At 44.5% G+C, this 17724-nt stretch overlaps 1 protein-coding gene across 4 annotated transcripts in view; it reads right to left on the bottom strand.

Annotated features, from left to right (window-relative positions):
* OSBPL5 (oxysterol binding protein like 5) overlaps window positions 1-17724 on the bottom strand; it is a 146071-nt gene that overhangs the window by 10629 nt on the left and 117718 nt on the right. For all 4 annotated transcript variants that reach the window (XM_056527850.1, XM_056527853.1, XM_056527851.1 and 1 more), the window contains 4 exons: window positions 17135-17224; window positions 6118-6254; window positions 3940-4122; window positions 1318-1435 (listed from right to left, as the gene is read on the bottom strand). In XM_056527850.1, coding sequence (XP_056383825.1) covers window positions 1318-1435; window positions 3940-4122; window positions 6118-6254; window positions 17135-17224 — 528 coding nt within the window. The remainder of the gene's footprint in view (window positions 1-1317; window positions 1436-3939; window positions 4123-6117; window positions 6255-17134; window positions 17225-17724) is intronic.

The raw sequence follows: 17724 nt of genomic DNA, 5'->3' as shown, positions 1-17724 counted from the left end.
CACAGAATGACTAACTAAAACAACTCACTCACAGCCATCTAAGGCTGCAGTAGTGAGAGATTGCCACTAGAGGGAGAATGGAGAGTTTTATTTTTTATTTTTTTTACTTTAAAGGGTACCTCTCATCAAAAAAACTTTTGATATATTATAGATTCTTGTTTGCAGAATAACTTTCCAATTGCATAGTAAAAAAAAATATGCTTCTTTCTATTTAATTTTCCACTTTGAAAAAATGACCACTAGGGGTCTCCCTACCAGTCCTGGCAGCAAGCATTTCAGACTCATGCTGGAGTCCTAAACACTCAGAGCTGCCAGCCTACTTTGTTCACAGCCAAACAGGCTGTGAACAAAGCAGGCTGGCAGTTCTGAGTGTTCTCCTTTGTGAACAAAGCAGGCTGGCAGCTCTGAGTGTTTAGGACTCCAGCATGAGTTTGAAATGCTTGCTGCCAGGACTGGTAGGGAGACCCCTAGTGGTCATTTTTTCAAAGTGGAAAATTAAATAGAAAGAAGCATATTTTTTTTACTAACATGCAATTGGAAAGTTATTCTGTATACATTAAACTATAATATATCAAAACGTTTTTTGATGAGAGGTACCCTTTAAGCATGTGGAGGATGGGAAGGTGCCTCAGACACCACCTCATGTAGTAACCCCCGGTAGCAGCGGCAGTGGAGCAGTGCCAGGGAGGAGCCGACTTTTCTTTTTCCTAGTGTCAGTGCCTCCTAGTGGCAGGAGCATATACCATCAGTTAGGTGTCCCCCAATGAAGAGCGACCAAGAAATAAATGTTTGTACTTCAATGAAAGTTAATTTTACAAGAGAGATTAGGGCATGGTTATTTGACCCATTTTTCCCACCAATCACATGACAAATACATTTCTTGAAGGTCTAGGAGGAGACGGCAGAACATGCCAGCGCTAGAAATGCTTGGGAATGCACCATCTCTATAGACAGCAATGCATTTCTGAGCAGATTCTGCTAAAGGAATTGACATGTCAATTCTTTCTGCAGAGGCCATAATTAAAATTTCCGCAGTAGATGTTTCCACCACCGAAATTCTGCCACGTGCATGGTGCAGCAGAATTCCATTAAAAGCAATGCTGCAATGCAACAGAATTTCCGACCAAATGTTTTCTGCCGGATTCTGCTTGAAAATTCCACCATTTGAACGACGCCTTAGAGTTAATTCACTTTACTACAAATTTGTGACAGATCTATGCTGGTCACATTCATCTGAATGGGGCTTGCATGTGCATACCGCAATGCTTTCAGATGAATGGAACCTGCTGCTTGTGATTAGAGATGAGATGTTTGTACCTTGTGCTGGGGGTTTGCCCGCGGGGCCAGCATACTAGTCAGATTCCTCTCCACGGTTTGCAAAATTCCATCCTTCTCGTATTGCGCAATGTCAGTCAAAGGATGCCAGGGGCGGGTACTGCAGGAGACATGACATTGACCGCATTAGTCAGATGCTGCAAAAATCTCCCTGGCGGGGGGTACAACAGCAAAGTGATAATAGGCAGCAATTTATTCTTAACAATGGTAATAAAATAATTTTATGTATAACAAGCCAAGTAGTTGTTATCAAACCAATAGGTAGGTTGTGGCAATGTGGTGGACACTGTTGCAAGCATCCAGTCTTTCCCATTGAGTGCAATTTAAAGTCATACTTTTAGACAGCTACAATATGGATGCATTTAAGCATTCATACTACAGCTACCAATGGTTCTACTAAACCAGACCTAGACCATGATTGGACAACAAAAAGGTTTAATAGACCTTAAAGGGGTACTCCCGAGGAAAACTTTTTTTTTTAGATCAACTGGTGCCAGAAAGTTAAACAGATTTGTAAATCACTTCCATTAAAAAATCTTAATCCTTCCAGTACTTTTTAGGGGCTGTATACTAAACAGAAATCCAAATGCATTTCCTCTGATGTCATGACCACAGTGCTCTCTGCTGACCTCTGCTGTCCATTTTAGGAACTGTCCAGAGCAGCATATATTTGCTATGGGGATTTTTTCCTGCTCTGGACAATTACTAAAACGGACAGCAGAGGTCAGCAGAGAGCACTGTGGTCATGACATCAGAGGAAATGCATTTCTTTTTTGGATTTCTCTTTAGTATACAGCCCCAAAAAAGTGCTGGCAGGATTAAGATTTTTTTTATAGAAGTGATTTACAAATCTGTTTAACTTTCTGGGACCAGTTGATTTAAAAAAAAAGTTTTCCATGGGAGTACCCCTTTAATGATGTGTTAAAATTCTATACGTACCATATTGCAGATACAAAAACACAAACCCATAACATGGCCATATGTTTTATGTCTTTATATAAAACACACAATGTAGTTGCATTGTTGTTGGCTATATGCAGAAATACTACTGTTAATCTACAGTTTTTGCTATATAGCAATTAGGGTGTAATTCCTAAAATGAAAAAATATTGGAAAAAAAACAGGTTAAGGGTACGTTCACACGCGCGGATTTTTTAGCGGGTTTTCCGCTGCGGATTTGAAAGTGGGCGGGCTCTTCTCGGCTGTCCGCAGCAGATTTTCCGTAGCGGAAAATCCGCCACAGTCCCTACTGACTTCAATTGGGCTTGTGGCGGATTTTCCGCAGTGTACATTCCGCCGCGGAAAATCGGCTATGGACAGCCGAGAAGAGCCCGCCCACTTTCAAATACGCAGCGGAACACCCGCTAAAAAATCCCCATAGCAAATATATGCTGCTCTGGACAGTTCCTAAGGCTATGTGTCCACTTGTTTTTTTTTCTGTCAGTTTTTGGAAAAAAAAACTGTTTTTGAGCCAAAGCCAGAAGTGGATTCAAAATGAATAGGACATATAAAGGAAGGACTTACACTTCTCCTCCCTTATGAATCCACTTCTGACTTTGGCTCAAAAACTGCAGTGGCAGTTTTCCAAAAACTGGCAGAAAAAAAAAACAAGTGGAAACAGAAGTATTTATTGCTTATGGCCAACTGCAAGGCAACCGCATTGTGTTTTTTTACCCTTCTGTTAAGACATAAAACATATTATGGATTTATGTTATCTGTGTGGATCTCTAATATGGTACATGGAATTTTTAGGGCTCAGACTTTGCCTCTGGGTGCCTCCTTATATTGAGGGTTTTTCTTCTCACAGATTTGTTTTGTATCTGTATGAAAAAGAAATCATGCTTGTTTTTCTTGTCATATTACATTCGTATTCCTCCCCAAATGATAAACTTTTTGTCCTGATTTTGCTGGAACAATCCCATGAATAATCTGCAAGAGGAGTGGATTTAATCATAAAGGGGTTCTCCAGTATTAGAAAAATGCTGTTTTCTTTCTTTTGGGAAAAACAGCACGGCTCCTGTCCATAGCTTGTGTGCAGGACTAATAAGAGCTTGGAGAAGAGTGCACTAAGTGGTTTTTTTTCCTGACTTTGTACCACGTGACCCAAGACAGATTTGCAGTGTAAGTTTATGGGATTGTTTTGGTCGCGGAGAGAGGCGCGCTCGGCCATGTGCATTTCACTCCGCTAGTTCTAGCAATCAGTTGGGGTCTGAACACTTATACCCCAACCGATCAAAAATTTTGACTTACCTCTAGGACATAGGGAACCTTAACTGTCCCAATTTTTCCTTTTATAAATGTTGGTACCAATGAGATCATGTTTTATCTTCTTCTTTATGATATAAACAGCACCACTAACTGCACATGAGTCTAGCTTTACATAGAATCAATTTCCCTCCACATCGATGTCCACATTTTAGTTGATCTAATTCTAAACAATTAGGATGTGGACATTGATGTGGATATAAGTTTGGGTCCACAAAGTGGCAATATAACAAAGCCGAATGATAATGGTACCGTGCTGGACATTGGCACAGAAGGCGGCATGCACATAGAGGGTTTCATACAGGATTTAGGATTGTTCCCCTATAAGAAGTCACCTACTCTTCATATTTATAACGCCATTCTGCCACACTGTCATACTCAAAGAGCTGTGGACTCCATTCTTCATCCTTCTCCTTCCTCTCCTTTGCTTCCTTCCGTTGAGCTTCCTCTATTATATACTTTTCATCAGTGGCCTGCTGCTGATTTCCTTCATTGATAGCGCTGGTTACATATTGCCAGAGTCTATAATAGGAAAAAAAAAGTGTGAAGGTAATACTTAAAGAGTTAATTTGTTATGGAAAGACCCTTTTTTTTTGTGGAAAGGGTTCCCCAACAATACCGGTTTTCTGCTGCTAGGATCCCAAGTAATCAACTGTAATCTTTGTGATACTCTAGTACAGTGGTCTCCAACCTGCGGACCTCCAGATGTTGCAAAACTACAACTTCCAGCATGCCCGGACAGCCGTTGGCTGTCCGGGCATGCTGGGAGTTGTAGTTTTGCTACATCTGGAGGTCCGCAGGTTGAAGACCACTGCTCTAGTAGCAAGTGTATAATTTCCCTACAGCGCCACCTCATGGACAATGGAGAATTACACAGTTTCCTTTGAAATCAGTGGAACAAGTGTGTAATGTATGGACATGCAGTGTCCTGTATGGACAGGGACACTTTTTTGTAACCAGCCGCCATTCTGATTGATAGATGAAGGTCCTGAATGCCCCAATTTCCTATTTAATAATTTATTTATTAATTTAACCTGTGAGCCTCCCTGGCATTGCTTTTAGATTAGATATTACAGAAATTGAGAAAAAGTATTAGAAAGTGTAGATTTTATTTGACTAAGGCTCTGTTTACACTGCCGTCACAGATTCTGTTACAACAGAAGCCAAGACCACAGTGCTGGACCCGTTTAACAACAGATAAAAACTGTTCTGTACCAGCAAATTTACTTATCACAGGATTAGTCAGGTTTCCAGCATCATGTCCATTGTTTTCTTGGGAAAAATAGTGAGGCATGCTGTGCTTTTTCTTCCCGTCATATCTGCCAGAATGAACAACAAAGGCTCTGAAGAGAAACTCTGATGATAGTGTGAATAGAACCTTAGGAGATCTTAAAGGGGTATTCCAGGCCAAAACTTTTTTTTTTATATATATATATCAACTGGCTCCGGAAAGTTAAACAGATTTGTAAATTACTTCTATAAAAAAATCTTAATCCTTCCAATAGTTATTAGCTTCTGAAGTTGAGTTGTTGTTTTCTGTCTAACTGCTCTCTGATGACTCACGTCCCGGGAGCTGTGCACTTCCAATGGGGATATTCTCCCATCATGCACAGCTCCCGGGACGCGACATCATCATTGAGCAGTTAGACAGAAAACTTAAGAAGCTAATAACTATTGGAAGGATTAAGATTTTTTTAATAGAAGTAATTTGCAAATCTGTTTAACTTTCCGGAGCCAGTTGAGATATATATATATATATATATATATATATATAAAAGGTTTTGCCTGGAATACCCCTTTAAAGAGTACATGTCACCAAACTAAACTTTTAATATATTGTTCCTGTACTTTGCTATTTACTTGCTGTTAAAATTCTCAACCTTTTATATGTTTTTTTAATGTGATTGAAACCATGGCCACTAGGTGGCTGTGTTCTGTTCCCTACTGCAAGTCAAAAAGTTAGTTTTGTCATCTCCCGGCCTGGCAGGAGACCAAACTCAGGAAGCGCATGCGGGGCATGGCGAGGTGCAGCTCTCACAGTTTTCAGTGACATTGCACCTGCTGGGGAACGCCCACTTTCTCCTGCCGGGAGCTCACACAATGTGAGCAAGACGAAAGGTATTATACAGAGCTTTTTAAAGCTGGGAAACTTTTTTTTAAGGGCAGGAGGGGTGTTAGGAGTAGTTAGGGAATAAAATCTTAGTTAGTTTATAAAATATGGTTTGATGACAGGTACTCTTTAAAGGGATTATTTAGTCCATTCCCTTGCCGGACTCCCTAACAACAGTATGTTGTAAAACCAAGTGTTGCATCTTTTATTATTCATAGTAGTGATCTTAACCTATTGTGCATTAGTTGAAGCAAAACTGCAATTTCCAACAGGCCCTGACATGCTGGGAGTTGCAGTTTCACAGCCCGAGAGCCACAGATTGAAGAATACTGATATACAGTATATGTAGTGGATTCAGAACAAGCATTATTGCCAGTAACTTTATAAGACCTAGTGGTTGTCATCACCTCTCTGACTCCTTTTCGGTTTGCTCTTCGAACAGCACAATGTGACGTTTGAGTCTTTGTCTTCGGATCTCAGCGGTTGGATTCCAGAATATGTCCCTGTGGTTGGTATTTAGGTCATTCAGATAAACTTCCCGATCCTGTAATAAGAGCACAGATGTGATATCTTCTTGTTCACCTTTCTCTGGCATTGCTGTATCTAAGTCACTGTATCTCATCCCTCAGTTACCATTTTACTCCTTTAAGTGTTAAAGGGGTACTCCGGTGGAAAAACATTTTTTTTTCTTTTTTAAATCAACTGGTGCCAGAAAGTTAAACATATTTGGAAATTACTTCTATTAAAAAATCTTAATCCTTCCAGTACTTATTAGCTGCTGAATGCTACAGAGGAAATTCCTTTCTTTTTGGAACACTGATGACATCACGACCACAGTGCTCTGCTTTTTGGAACACTGCTGACATCTCTGTCCATTTTAGCAACCGTGCATAGCAGATGTATGCTAAGGGCAGCATGGTGGCTCAGTGGTTAGCACTGCTACCTTGGTTTCAAATCCCACTAAGGACAACAATAAATAAAGACTTATTATTATTATAATAACATCAGCAGAGAGCAGTGTGTTCGTGATGTCATCAGAGAGCATTCCAAAAAGAAAATAATTTCCTCTGTAGTATTCGGCAGCTAATAAATACAGGAAGGATTAACATTTTTTAATAGAAGTAATTTACAAATATGTTTAACTTTCTGGCACCAGTTGATTTAAAAAAGAAAAAAAAAATTGTTTTTCCACCGGAGTACCCCTTTAAGGCTAACTCCGTTAGCCTGATTTTGTGGGAGGGGCAGGATGATTATAAGAACCCATGGCTTCCTGTTGCTGGACGCCGCAGGTGCTTCACGTGATCACTGATCAGATGACTGGCAAGTCAGCTGACCGGAAGTCTTCCTGAATCAGCGCCGGCATCGGTAAGTGGCTGGGGCTGACTGGGGTCTCGGCCTCAGTGTTCTCCCGTTCCGGAGGTAAGCCGGAGTCTCAGGGGACCCTCAGTCAGCCCAGCCCTGGATTTATTTATGGGGAGCTGTTAGCACGGAGGTTTTCTGGGGGACCATATTTAGGTTATTGCTTGTTGCTGAGCCACGCTACACTTTATGGCCAATATCTCACAGCGGGAATCTTATCATGTTAGCAGGACCATGCTACAGTCCTCGGCCTCAGGCATTATAGGTTGGGGGGGGGGATAGTGGGTACACTGGGGTTACACCCCACCCCCCTCTTTTTTTACCTTCTCCTTCCCCCTATGTTCTTAGGCCCTGCATATCTTTTATACAATATAGTCATTCTCATGTCTGCTGTTGGCACATAATTAAATATGTTCATTTGCTGGTGACAATAGTGCATGCATCATATATATATTTTTCTCATCTGTAGTTCATGACTTATCATTCTGCAGTAATGTCATCAATAAAGTATAAGTCATCATATCTAGATGTGGATTTTATTGTACTATATTAATTACATGGTTGATTAGGTTACATGGTGTTATCTGTTGGTGCATATTATGCATGCATTGCATGGTTACATATACATCACATGGTCATTGTGTATAATTGTTTTGGTTCAATTTGCATACGTCACACGGTTACTCATTTACGGATTTCCGATTATTCTCCTTCACTCATATAGTATGCTTATCCTGCATTCACAGTCGCTTTCATTTTACTGGGTAATAGAAAGGGAATGATTAGCGTATTTTTATGGTTAAGGTTTTCACATGTCCCTCACAGGTTGGTACATGTGGTAGTCGTATGTGAGGGTTGTTGTTAATTCTTGTCCTCCCCTTTTTAGGTACCGTGGACCTTTAGGTCAGTTGACTGGTTTGGGGGTTTCTTATAACAGTCTTGTCAGCAAGGTTGGTTGGCTGTAGTTGGTTTGTATTACCTAGTCTTTAAATTCATAGTTTGGCAATAGATCATATTATTGTTATAGATGATTTCAGCTTCAGGCTAGCTGTACATTATTTGTTTAGGTAAGTGTTTACGGCATTTTTCACGCAGTTTGATCAGGTGTTGACCTAGTTGCTTCATTTTTCAGAATATTTGTATCTTATTCCAGCTTGGAATCAGTCAGGTATAAATTCCACAGGACAATTTATTGAAATATTTTCGGACAACGGTTTTGAATCAGGTTTTCACGTTGGTTTGGTGGTCCTGCCTGAGGGGACATACGAATGCAGGAATTTGTTGTCGGCACTAGCAGACCCGGTTACAGTTAAATCCCTTATTCAGGTGGAAGTTGAAAAGGGTTTCATTACTGGCCCTTTTGTACAATCCCCTTATGATGTGTGGAGAAATAATCCCATTGGATTGGTAACGGGGAAGTTTAATAATAAAAAGCGTCTGATTTATGATTTGTCCGCCCCATATTCTTCTCCGGTAGCCAGCCTGAATTATTTAATTCCAGCAGAAGAATTTGCTTTAAAGTACTCTTCCATCGATGAGGACATTGCCATTATCTTGAGTATGGGGTATGGGGCTGGGAGCTTGGCTATCTAAGGCGGACATTTCTGATGCTTTTATGCTCCTTCCCATCATGCCCCAGCTTTGGAGGTGGAATGGTATCAGATGGCAGAACTTGTACTATTTTGCTGTAAAGCTAACGTGTTGAGCCCATAGTAGCCCATGGCTGTTTAATTGTTTTGCCCAGGCTTTGCATTGGATACTGGAGAACAGATTCTTGTGTCATCATGTAATATATTACCTTAATGATTTTCTGCTTATCGAGCGGCCTCACAAGTTGCCCAGAGATTTAGACATCTTATTGGCAATATTTCAGCAATTGAAGGCCCCAGTGTCACCTTCGAAAGTAGAAGGTCCCACGACAGTCATAACTTTTCTTGGAGTCGTGCTTGATTTGCAAAAAATGGAAGCAAGGCTTCTTGAGGTTAAATTAGAGAGAACAGAGCAGCCAAACACAAAATTAGAGGTAATCCTTATGTTTCGAGAGTGGAATTACAATCTCTATATTGGGCATGTTAAAGTTCGCCATGCGTATTATCCCACTGGGTCATACATTCATGGGATTTCGGTTTTTATTCTGAAAGTCTGTGACCAGTCCCCCATGGTTTTCTCTGATGCAGCTTCTACTCTGGGATTTGCGGCTATTTGGGGTACTTATTGGTTTGCAGGCCACTGGCCTTTAGAGAGCAGTCAGTTGGAGGGATTCAAGCAGAATTCCGCATTGTTCGAACTATATCCCATTGTTGCCGCTGCCCAGGTGTGGGGACATGCATGGCAGAAATCTACTGTTTTGTTTGTTTCTGATAACTCTGTCACTGTAGATATCTTGTTGAAAGGAAGGTCTAGATGCCCAGTCATCATGTCTCTAGCTAAACAATTGGTTTGGCTGTCACTTCATCATAACTTCAATATTAGCGGGATTCAGAATACTGCTGCAGACGCACTATCCAGACAAAATTTTTCACTTTTTTTTTCAGGTAATGCCAGAGGCCGATGTTACAGGGGCTCAGATTCCCCCACACCATTTATTGATCCTGAATTAAATGAGCATTTTCAGGTAGCTCAACCTCTGTCTAGTCATCCAGAAGAAGATGTTCATTCTGTTTTTTTTATTTTAGCATACATCGGGTTTTGACGTTTTTTCATTGCATCTCACTTACAATACCATTAAGATCTACCTAGCAAGTATTCAACATAATTTATCTTTATTTTCTTCCCGGTTGATCAAAGCTGCATTGTTGAAAGGTATCCAGAAAGGTGAGCTTCCACAAAATCCTACTAGGCAGCCCATTTCCGGAGAACTATTCAGGAAATTATCAGATGTTTTAGACTCATCTCCTTTTGGTTCACATAATAGCTTGATCTTAAAAGCCACAATGTATTTAGGATATTATGGGTTTCTTCGGACAGGGGAATTTACTTCCAGAACAATTCACGGACAACACCTTAAGGTAAATCCATTAAAATATGTTGCCGAGTATTGCGAATTGCCCTTGGTTAATACTAAAATGACTTTGCCAGGACGGGTTGTAACGGTATGTTATTTTGCCACTACACACAAATGTTGCCCAGTTAAAGTTCTCAATGTTCTGATTATAATTCATAAGCTCCTTTACTGTTGTTCAATGACAATGCTTTAACTATAGCTCAGTTTATTAAACATCTTTGCACTTTAATTAGACCTTTAGGTGGTGATCTCTCAGCACTAACGGGTCATTCTTTTCGAATCGGTGCCGCTGCTGCAGCTTCGGTGCATGTAATAAAGAAATTGGGGCCTTGGAAGTCAGGCTGTTACATGCGCTATATCACAAATCGTTGTAAAGAGATGGCTAACGCCTTCCAATCATTAGTTATGTAATTGTATTCTGTAATAAACAACTTTTATTTACATTCGGGTTTTTCCCTCTTTTTTCAGGTATACTCTATGCTCGGCAGTAATGGCACAACTCAGACTGCATAGTTAGGTGGAAGGGGTTGTGTATGGTTGGTACGCCGAGCGCTCCGGGTCCCCGCTCCTCCCTGGAGCGCTCGCTTCTCTCTCGCTACCGCAGCGCTCCGGGCAGCTCCACTGACCCGGTGCGCTGCGATACCGTCTCCAGCCGGGATGCGATTCGCGATGCGGGTAGCGCCCGCTCGCGATGCGCATCCCGGCTCCCGTACCTGACTCGCTCTCCGTCTGTCCTGTCCCGGCGCGCGCGGCCCCGCTCCCTAGGGCGCGCGCGCGCCGGGTCTCTGCGATTTAAAGGGCCACTGCGCCGCTGATTGGCGCAGTGGTTCCAATTAGTGTGTTCACCTGTGCACTCCCTATTTATACCTCACTTCCCCTTCACTCCCTCGCCGGATCTTGTTGCCATTGTGCCAGTGAAAGCGTTTCCTTGTGTGTTCCTAGCCTGTGTTCCAGACCTCCTGCCGTTGCCCCCGACTACGATCCTTGCTGCCTGCCCCGACCTTTTGCTACGTCCGACCTTGCTTCTGTCTACTCCCTTGTACCGCGCCTATCTTCAGCAGTCAGAGAGGTTGAGCCGTTGCTAGTGGATACGACCTGGTCACTACCGCCGCAGCAAGACCATCCCGCTTTGCGGCGGGCTCTGGTGAAAACCAGTAGTGACTTAGAACCGATCCACTAGCACGGTCCACGCCAATCCCTCTCTGGCACAGAGGATCCACTACCTGCCAGCCGGCATCGTGACAGTAGATCCGGCCATGGATCCCGCTGAAGTTCCTCTGCCAGTTGTCGCCGACCTCACCACGGTGGTCGCCCAGCAGTCACAACAGATAGCGCAACAAGGCCAACAGCTGTCTCAACTGACCGTGATGCTACAGCAGCTACTACCACAGCTTCAGCAATCATCTCCTCCGCCAGCTCCTGCACCTCCTCCGCAGCGAGTGGCCGCTTCTGGTCTACGACTAACCTTGACGGATAAATTTGATGGGGACTCTAAATTCTGCCGTGGCTTTCTTTCCCAATGTTCCCTGCACTTGGAGATGATGTCGGACCAGTTTCCTACTGAAAGGTCTAAGGTGGCTTTCGTAGTCAGCCTTTTGTCTGGAAAAGCTCTGTCATGGGCCACACCGCTCTGGGACCGCAATGACCCCGTCACTGCCTCTATACACTCCTTCTTCTCGGAAATTCGAAGTGTCTTTGAGGAACCTGCCCGAGCCTCTTCTGCTGAGACTGCCCTGTTGAACCTGGTCCAGGGTAATTCTTCCGTTGGCGAGTACGCCGTACAATTCCGTACTCTTGCTTCAGAATTATCCTGGAATAATGAGGCCCTCTGCGCGACCTTTAAAAAAGGCCTATCCAGCAACATTAAAGATGTTCTGGCCGCACGAGAAATCCCTGCTAACCTACATGAACTCATCCATCTTGCCACTCGCATTGACATGCGTTTTTCCGAAAGGCGTCAGGAGCTCCGCCAGGATATGGACTTTGTTCGCACAAGGCGTTTTTTCTCCCCGGCTCCTCTCTCCTCTGGTCCCCTGCAATCCGTTCCTGTGCCTCCCGCCGTGGAGGCTATGCAGGTCGACCGGTCTCGCCTGACACCTCAAGAGAGGACACGACGCCGCATGGAGAATCTCTGCCTGTACTGTGCCAGTACCGAACACTTCCTGAAGGATTGTCCTATCCGTCCTCCCCGCCTGGAAAGACGTACGCTGACTCCGCACAAAGGTGAGACAGTCCTTGATGTCTACTCTGCTTCTCCACGTCTTACTGTGCCTGTGCGGATATCTGCCTCTGCCTTCTCCTTCTCTACTATGGCCTTCTTGGATTCCGGATCTGCAGGATATTTGGTTTTGGCCTCTCTCGTCAACAGGTTCAACATCCCAGTGACCAGTCTCGCCAGACCCCTCTACATCAATTGTGTAAACAATGAAAGATTGGACTGTACCATACGTTTCCGCACGGAGCCCCTTCTAATGTGCATCGGACCTCATCACGAGAAGATTGAGTTTTTGGTCCTCCCCAATTGCACTTCCGAAATCCTCCTTGGACTACCCTGGCTTCAACTCCATTCCCCAACCCTGGATTGGTCCACTGGGGAGATCAAGAGTTGGGGGCCCTCTTGTTTCAAGGACTGCCTAAAACCGGTTCCCAGTACCCCTTGCCGTGACTCTGTGGTTCCCCCTGTAACCGGTCTCCCTAAGGCCTATATGGACTTTGCGGATGTTTTTTGCAAAAAACAAGCTGAGACTCTACCTCCTCACAGGCCTTATGATTGTCCTATTGACCTCCTCCCGGGCACTACTCCACCCCGGGGCAGAATCTATCCTCTGTCCGCCCCAGAGACTCTTGCTATGTCGGAGTACATCCAGGAAAATTTAAAAAAAGGCTTTATCCGTAAATCCTCCTCTCCTGCCGGAGCCGGATTTTTCTTTGTGTCCAAAAAAGATGGCTCTCTACGTCCTTGCATTGACTACCGCGGTCTTAATAAAATCATGGTAAAGAACCGCTACCCCCTACCCCTCATCTCTGAACTCTTTGATCGCCTCCAAGGTGCCCACATCTTTACCAAACTGGACTTAAGAGGTGCTTATAATCTCATCCGCATCAGAGAGGGGGATGAATGGAAAACGGCATTTAACACTAGAGATGGACACTTTGAGTATCTGGTCATGCCCTTTGGCCTGTGCAACGCCCCTGCCGTCTTCCAAGACTTTGTTAATGAAATTTTTCGTGATCTCTTATACTCCTGTGTTGTTGTATATCTGGACGATATCCTGATTTTTTCTGCCAATCTAGAAGAACACCGCCAGCATGTCCGTATGGTTCTTCAGAGACTTCGTGACAATCAACTTTATGCCAAGATAGAGAAATGTCTGTTTGAATGCCAATCTCTTCCTTTCCTAGGATACTTGGTCTCTGGCCAAGGACTACAAATGGATCCAGACAAACTCTCTGCCGTCTTAGATTGGCCACGCCCCTCCGGACTCCGTGCTATCCAACGTTTTTTGGGGTTCGCCAATTATTACAGGCAATTTATTCCACATTTTTCTACCGTTGTGGCCCCTATCGTGGCTTTAACCAAAAAAAATGCCAATCCCAAGTCTTGGCCTCCTCAAGCGGAAGACGCCTTTAAACGGCTCAAGTCTGCCTTTTCTTCGGCTCCCGTGCTCTCCAGACCTGACCCATCTAAACCCTTCCTATTGGAGGTTGATGCCTCCTCTGTAGGAGCTGGAGCGGTCCTTCTACAAAAAAATTCTTCCGGGCATGCTGTTACTTGTGGTTTTTTTTCTAGGACCTTCTCTCCGGCGGAGAGGAACTACTCCATCGGGGATCGAGAGCTTCTAGCCATTAAATTAGCACTTGAGGAATGGAGGCATCTGCTGGAGGGATCAAGATTTCCAGTTATTATTTACACCGATCACAAGAACCTCTCCTATCTCCAGTCTGCCCAACGGCTGAATCCTCGCCAGGCCAGGTGGTCTCTGTTCTTTGCCCGATTTAATTTTGAAATTCACTTTCGGCCTGCCGATAAGAACATTAGGGCCGATGCTCTCTCTCGTTCCTCGGATGCCTCGGAAGTTGAACTCTCTCCGCAACACATCATTCCTCCTGACTGCCTGATTTCCACTTCTCCAGCCTCCATCAGGCAAACTCCTCCAGGGAAGACCTTCGTCACTCCACGCCAACGCCTCGGAATCCTCAAATGGGGTCACTCCTCCCATCTCGCAGGCCATGCGGGCATCAAGAAATCTGTGCAACTCATCTCTCGCTTCTATTGGTGGCCGACTCTGGAGACGGATGTCGTGGACTTTGTGCGAGCCTGCACTGTCTGTGCCCGGGATAAGACTCCTCGCCAGAAGCCCGCTGCTTTTCTTCATCCTCTGCCTGTCCCCGAACAGCCTTTGTCTCTGATTGGTATGGATTTTATTACAGACCTACCCCCATCCCGTGGCAACACTGTTGTTTGGGTGGTCGTTGATCGATTCTCCAAGATGGCACATTTCATCCCTCTTCCTGGTCTTCCTTCAGCGCCTCAGTTGGCTAAACAATTTTTTGTACACATTTTTCGTCTTCACGGGTTGCCCACACAGATAGTCTCGGATAGAGGCGTCCAATTCGTGTCAAAATTCTGGAGGGCTCTCTGTAAACAACTCAAGATTAAATTAAACTTTTCTTCTGCATATCATCCTCAATCCAATGGACAAGTAGAAAGAATTAACCAGGTCTTGGGTGATTATGTACGACATTTTGTTTCCTCCCGCCAGGATGATTGGGCAGATCTTCTACCATGGGCCGAATTCTCGTATAACTTTAGAGTCTCTGAATCTTCCTCCAAATCCCCATTTTTCGTGGTGTACGGCCGTCACCCTCTTCCCCCCCTCCCTACTCCCTTGCCCTCTGGTTTGCCCGCTGTAGATGAAGTGACTCGTGATCTTTCCACCATATGGAAAGAGACCCAAGATTCTCTTTTACAGGCTTCATCTCGCATGAAAAAGTTTGCCGATAAGAAAAGAAGAGCTCCCCCCATTTTTGCTCCCGGAGACAAGGTATGGCTCTCCGCTAAATATGTCCGCTTTCGTGTCCCCAGTTACAAACTGGGTCCACGCTATCTTGGTCCTTTCAAAGTCTTGTGCCAAATTAATCCTGTCTCTTACAAACTTCTTCTTCCTCCTTCTCTCCGTATTCCTAATGCCTTTCATGTCTCTCTTCTTAAACCACTCATCATCAACCGTTTCTCTCCCAAATTAGTTTCTCCCACTCCTGTCTCCGGTTCTTCTGACGTCTTCTCAGTGAAAGAGATACTGGCCTCCAAGACGGTCAGAGGAAAAAGGTTCTTTTTGGTGGATTGGGAGGGCTGTGGACCTGAAGAGAGATCCTGGGAACCTGAGGACAACATCCTAGACAAAAGTCTGCTCCTCAGGTTCTCAGGCTCTAAGAAGAGGGGGAGACCCAAGGGGGGGGGGTACTGTTACGCCGAGCGCTCCGGGTCCCCGCTCCTCCCCGGAGCGCTCACTTCTCTCTCGCTACCGCAGCGCTCCGGGCAGCTCCACTGACCCGGTGCGCTGCGATACCGTCTCCAGCCGGGATGCGATTCGCGATGCGGGTAGCGCCCGCTCGCGATGCGCATCCCGGCTCCCGTACCTGACTCGCTCTCCGTCTGTCCTGTCCCGGCGCGCGCGGCCCCGCTCCCTAGGGCGCGCGCGCGCCGGGTCTCTGCGATTTAAAGGGCCACTGCGCCGCTGATTGGCGCAGTGGTTCCAATTAGTGTGTTCACCTGTGCACTCCCTATTTATACCTCACTTCCCCTTCACTCCCTCGCCGGATCTTGTTGCCATTGTGCCAGTGAAAGCGTTTCCTTGTGTGTTCCTAGCCTGTGTTCCAGACCTCCTGCCGTTGCCCCCGACTACGATCCTTGCTGCCTGCCCCGACCTTTTGCTACGTCCGACCTTGCTTCTGTCTACTCCCTTGTACCGCGCCTATCTTCAGCAGTCAGAGAGGTTGAGCCGTTGCTAGTGGATACGACCTGGTCACTACCGCCGCAGCAAGACCATCCCGCTTTGCGGCGGGCTCTGGTGAAAACCAGTAGTGACTTAGAACCGATCCACTAGCACGGTCCACGCCAATCCCTCTCTGGCACAGAGGATCCACTACCTGCCAGCCGGCATCGTGACAATGGTTAATCATCATAGGATGGTTATGACTTAGTTAGGTAGGTACGTATTTCGGGTCATGAGCACCGACCACAACAATCTTTAAAATGAGGCTGATGCTCATAAATATGTTCTATCAAATTATTTATACCTCCAGTCCCTGTGCTGAGGTGCTATGGTTTAAGGGACTCTCCACATTTAACATTCCCTACATGTTATAAGGGTCACTTACTGATAACCAAATCACAAAGTGTGCCTGTGCCAGACCCCCAGAAATCTGCACTCATTTGTGGGTAAACCAGGCAGCAAGTGCTTAGTTTTTCTGCTGCGCCACCACAGGACAAATTAAGCATTACACAGTGATATTCATGTCAATGGGTTGCCTATGTGTAATTTAGCTTTTTTCCTGGACACTTTTTCTTAACATGTACCTGTCATTTAAAAAAACAAATTGACATATCATAGAGACATGTCTATAGTTTTTGCCAGTTGGTGTAAGGCTTACTTCCTCAAATACTACCTAAAACCCACATCTCTAGCCTTCCCTTCCACAGGAATATAGAAAAAGAGCAATCTCCTTTCTTTGTTCTAGTTCTAGGTACCATTACTCCATCCTCAGACAGACCACCCATCCCCTGTATGAGAGATTGGAGGAATGAGTATTAAGTTGGTGACCCTATTCGTTGTACGGTAAGGATATTATGCTCTGGAGAGGGAGAGTCCTGCACAGGTGCACCTATAGGCAAAGGGGGTGATACCAACCTGAATATCCTCCTTTGACACGGTGTACAGAAAATTAAATATGGACAAAAAATTCATTAGCAGTTTATGCCTGGAGTAACACTTTATATAAGGATTCACAACACCCTCTCATTATCTAGAACCATATTCTACTTTATATAAGATTCTTACCCAGTGCCCGTCCAGATTTGCCAAAACTTCGCTGCCAGCTGTTATCTTCCCACATATCTGGTTTAATGTATCGCTGCCCCCGAAGAATGGCTGCAAGATTAATGGAGAACAATTTACATACAGTGTAGCAGTGTACAATGGATACCAGTCAAGTACTATATATGGAGATGGATTATACATGTATAAAATAAGGAGTGGTGGGCCAAGTCTTGTGCATCAGTCATACAGAGCAGGGAAGGGTGGGGGAAAGAGAAGGCATGCATGCTGCATCTCAGCAGGTCTCTTCGACTCATAGAAGAAAAACTTGGTTTTAAAACTTTGCAAACAAACCATCATCTAAGAGCCACACATCATTTGCTTTATCTCTTAATCAGCTAAATCTTCCTAAATGTCTGAAAACTGGATCTCCAACCCATAAAAAGGTATATTACAGAATTACAGTGTCTATATAAAAGGATGTTCCAGTTATAGTAAACTAGCTGAGTACCCGGTGTTACCGGTGTCAACAAAGGAGGAAGCTTTTGACTTCATATCCCGTCCTCATATATTGTCATATTCCATCCTCATATCTCGACCTCCTATGCCAACCT

Source organism: Hyla sarda, chromosome 6 (genome assembly GCF_029499605.1).
Source record: "Hyla sarda isolate aHylSar1 chromosome 6, aHylSar1.hap1, whole genome shotgun sequence".
In the NCBI taxonomy this organism is placed as follows: domain Eukaryota; kingdom Metazoa; phylum Chordata; class Amphibia; order Anura; family Hylidae; genus Hyla; species Hyla sarda.
The sequence above is the reverse complement of the archived record's forward strand: the minus strand, read 5'-3'. Positions and strand labels throughout refer to the sequence as shown.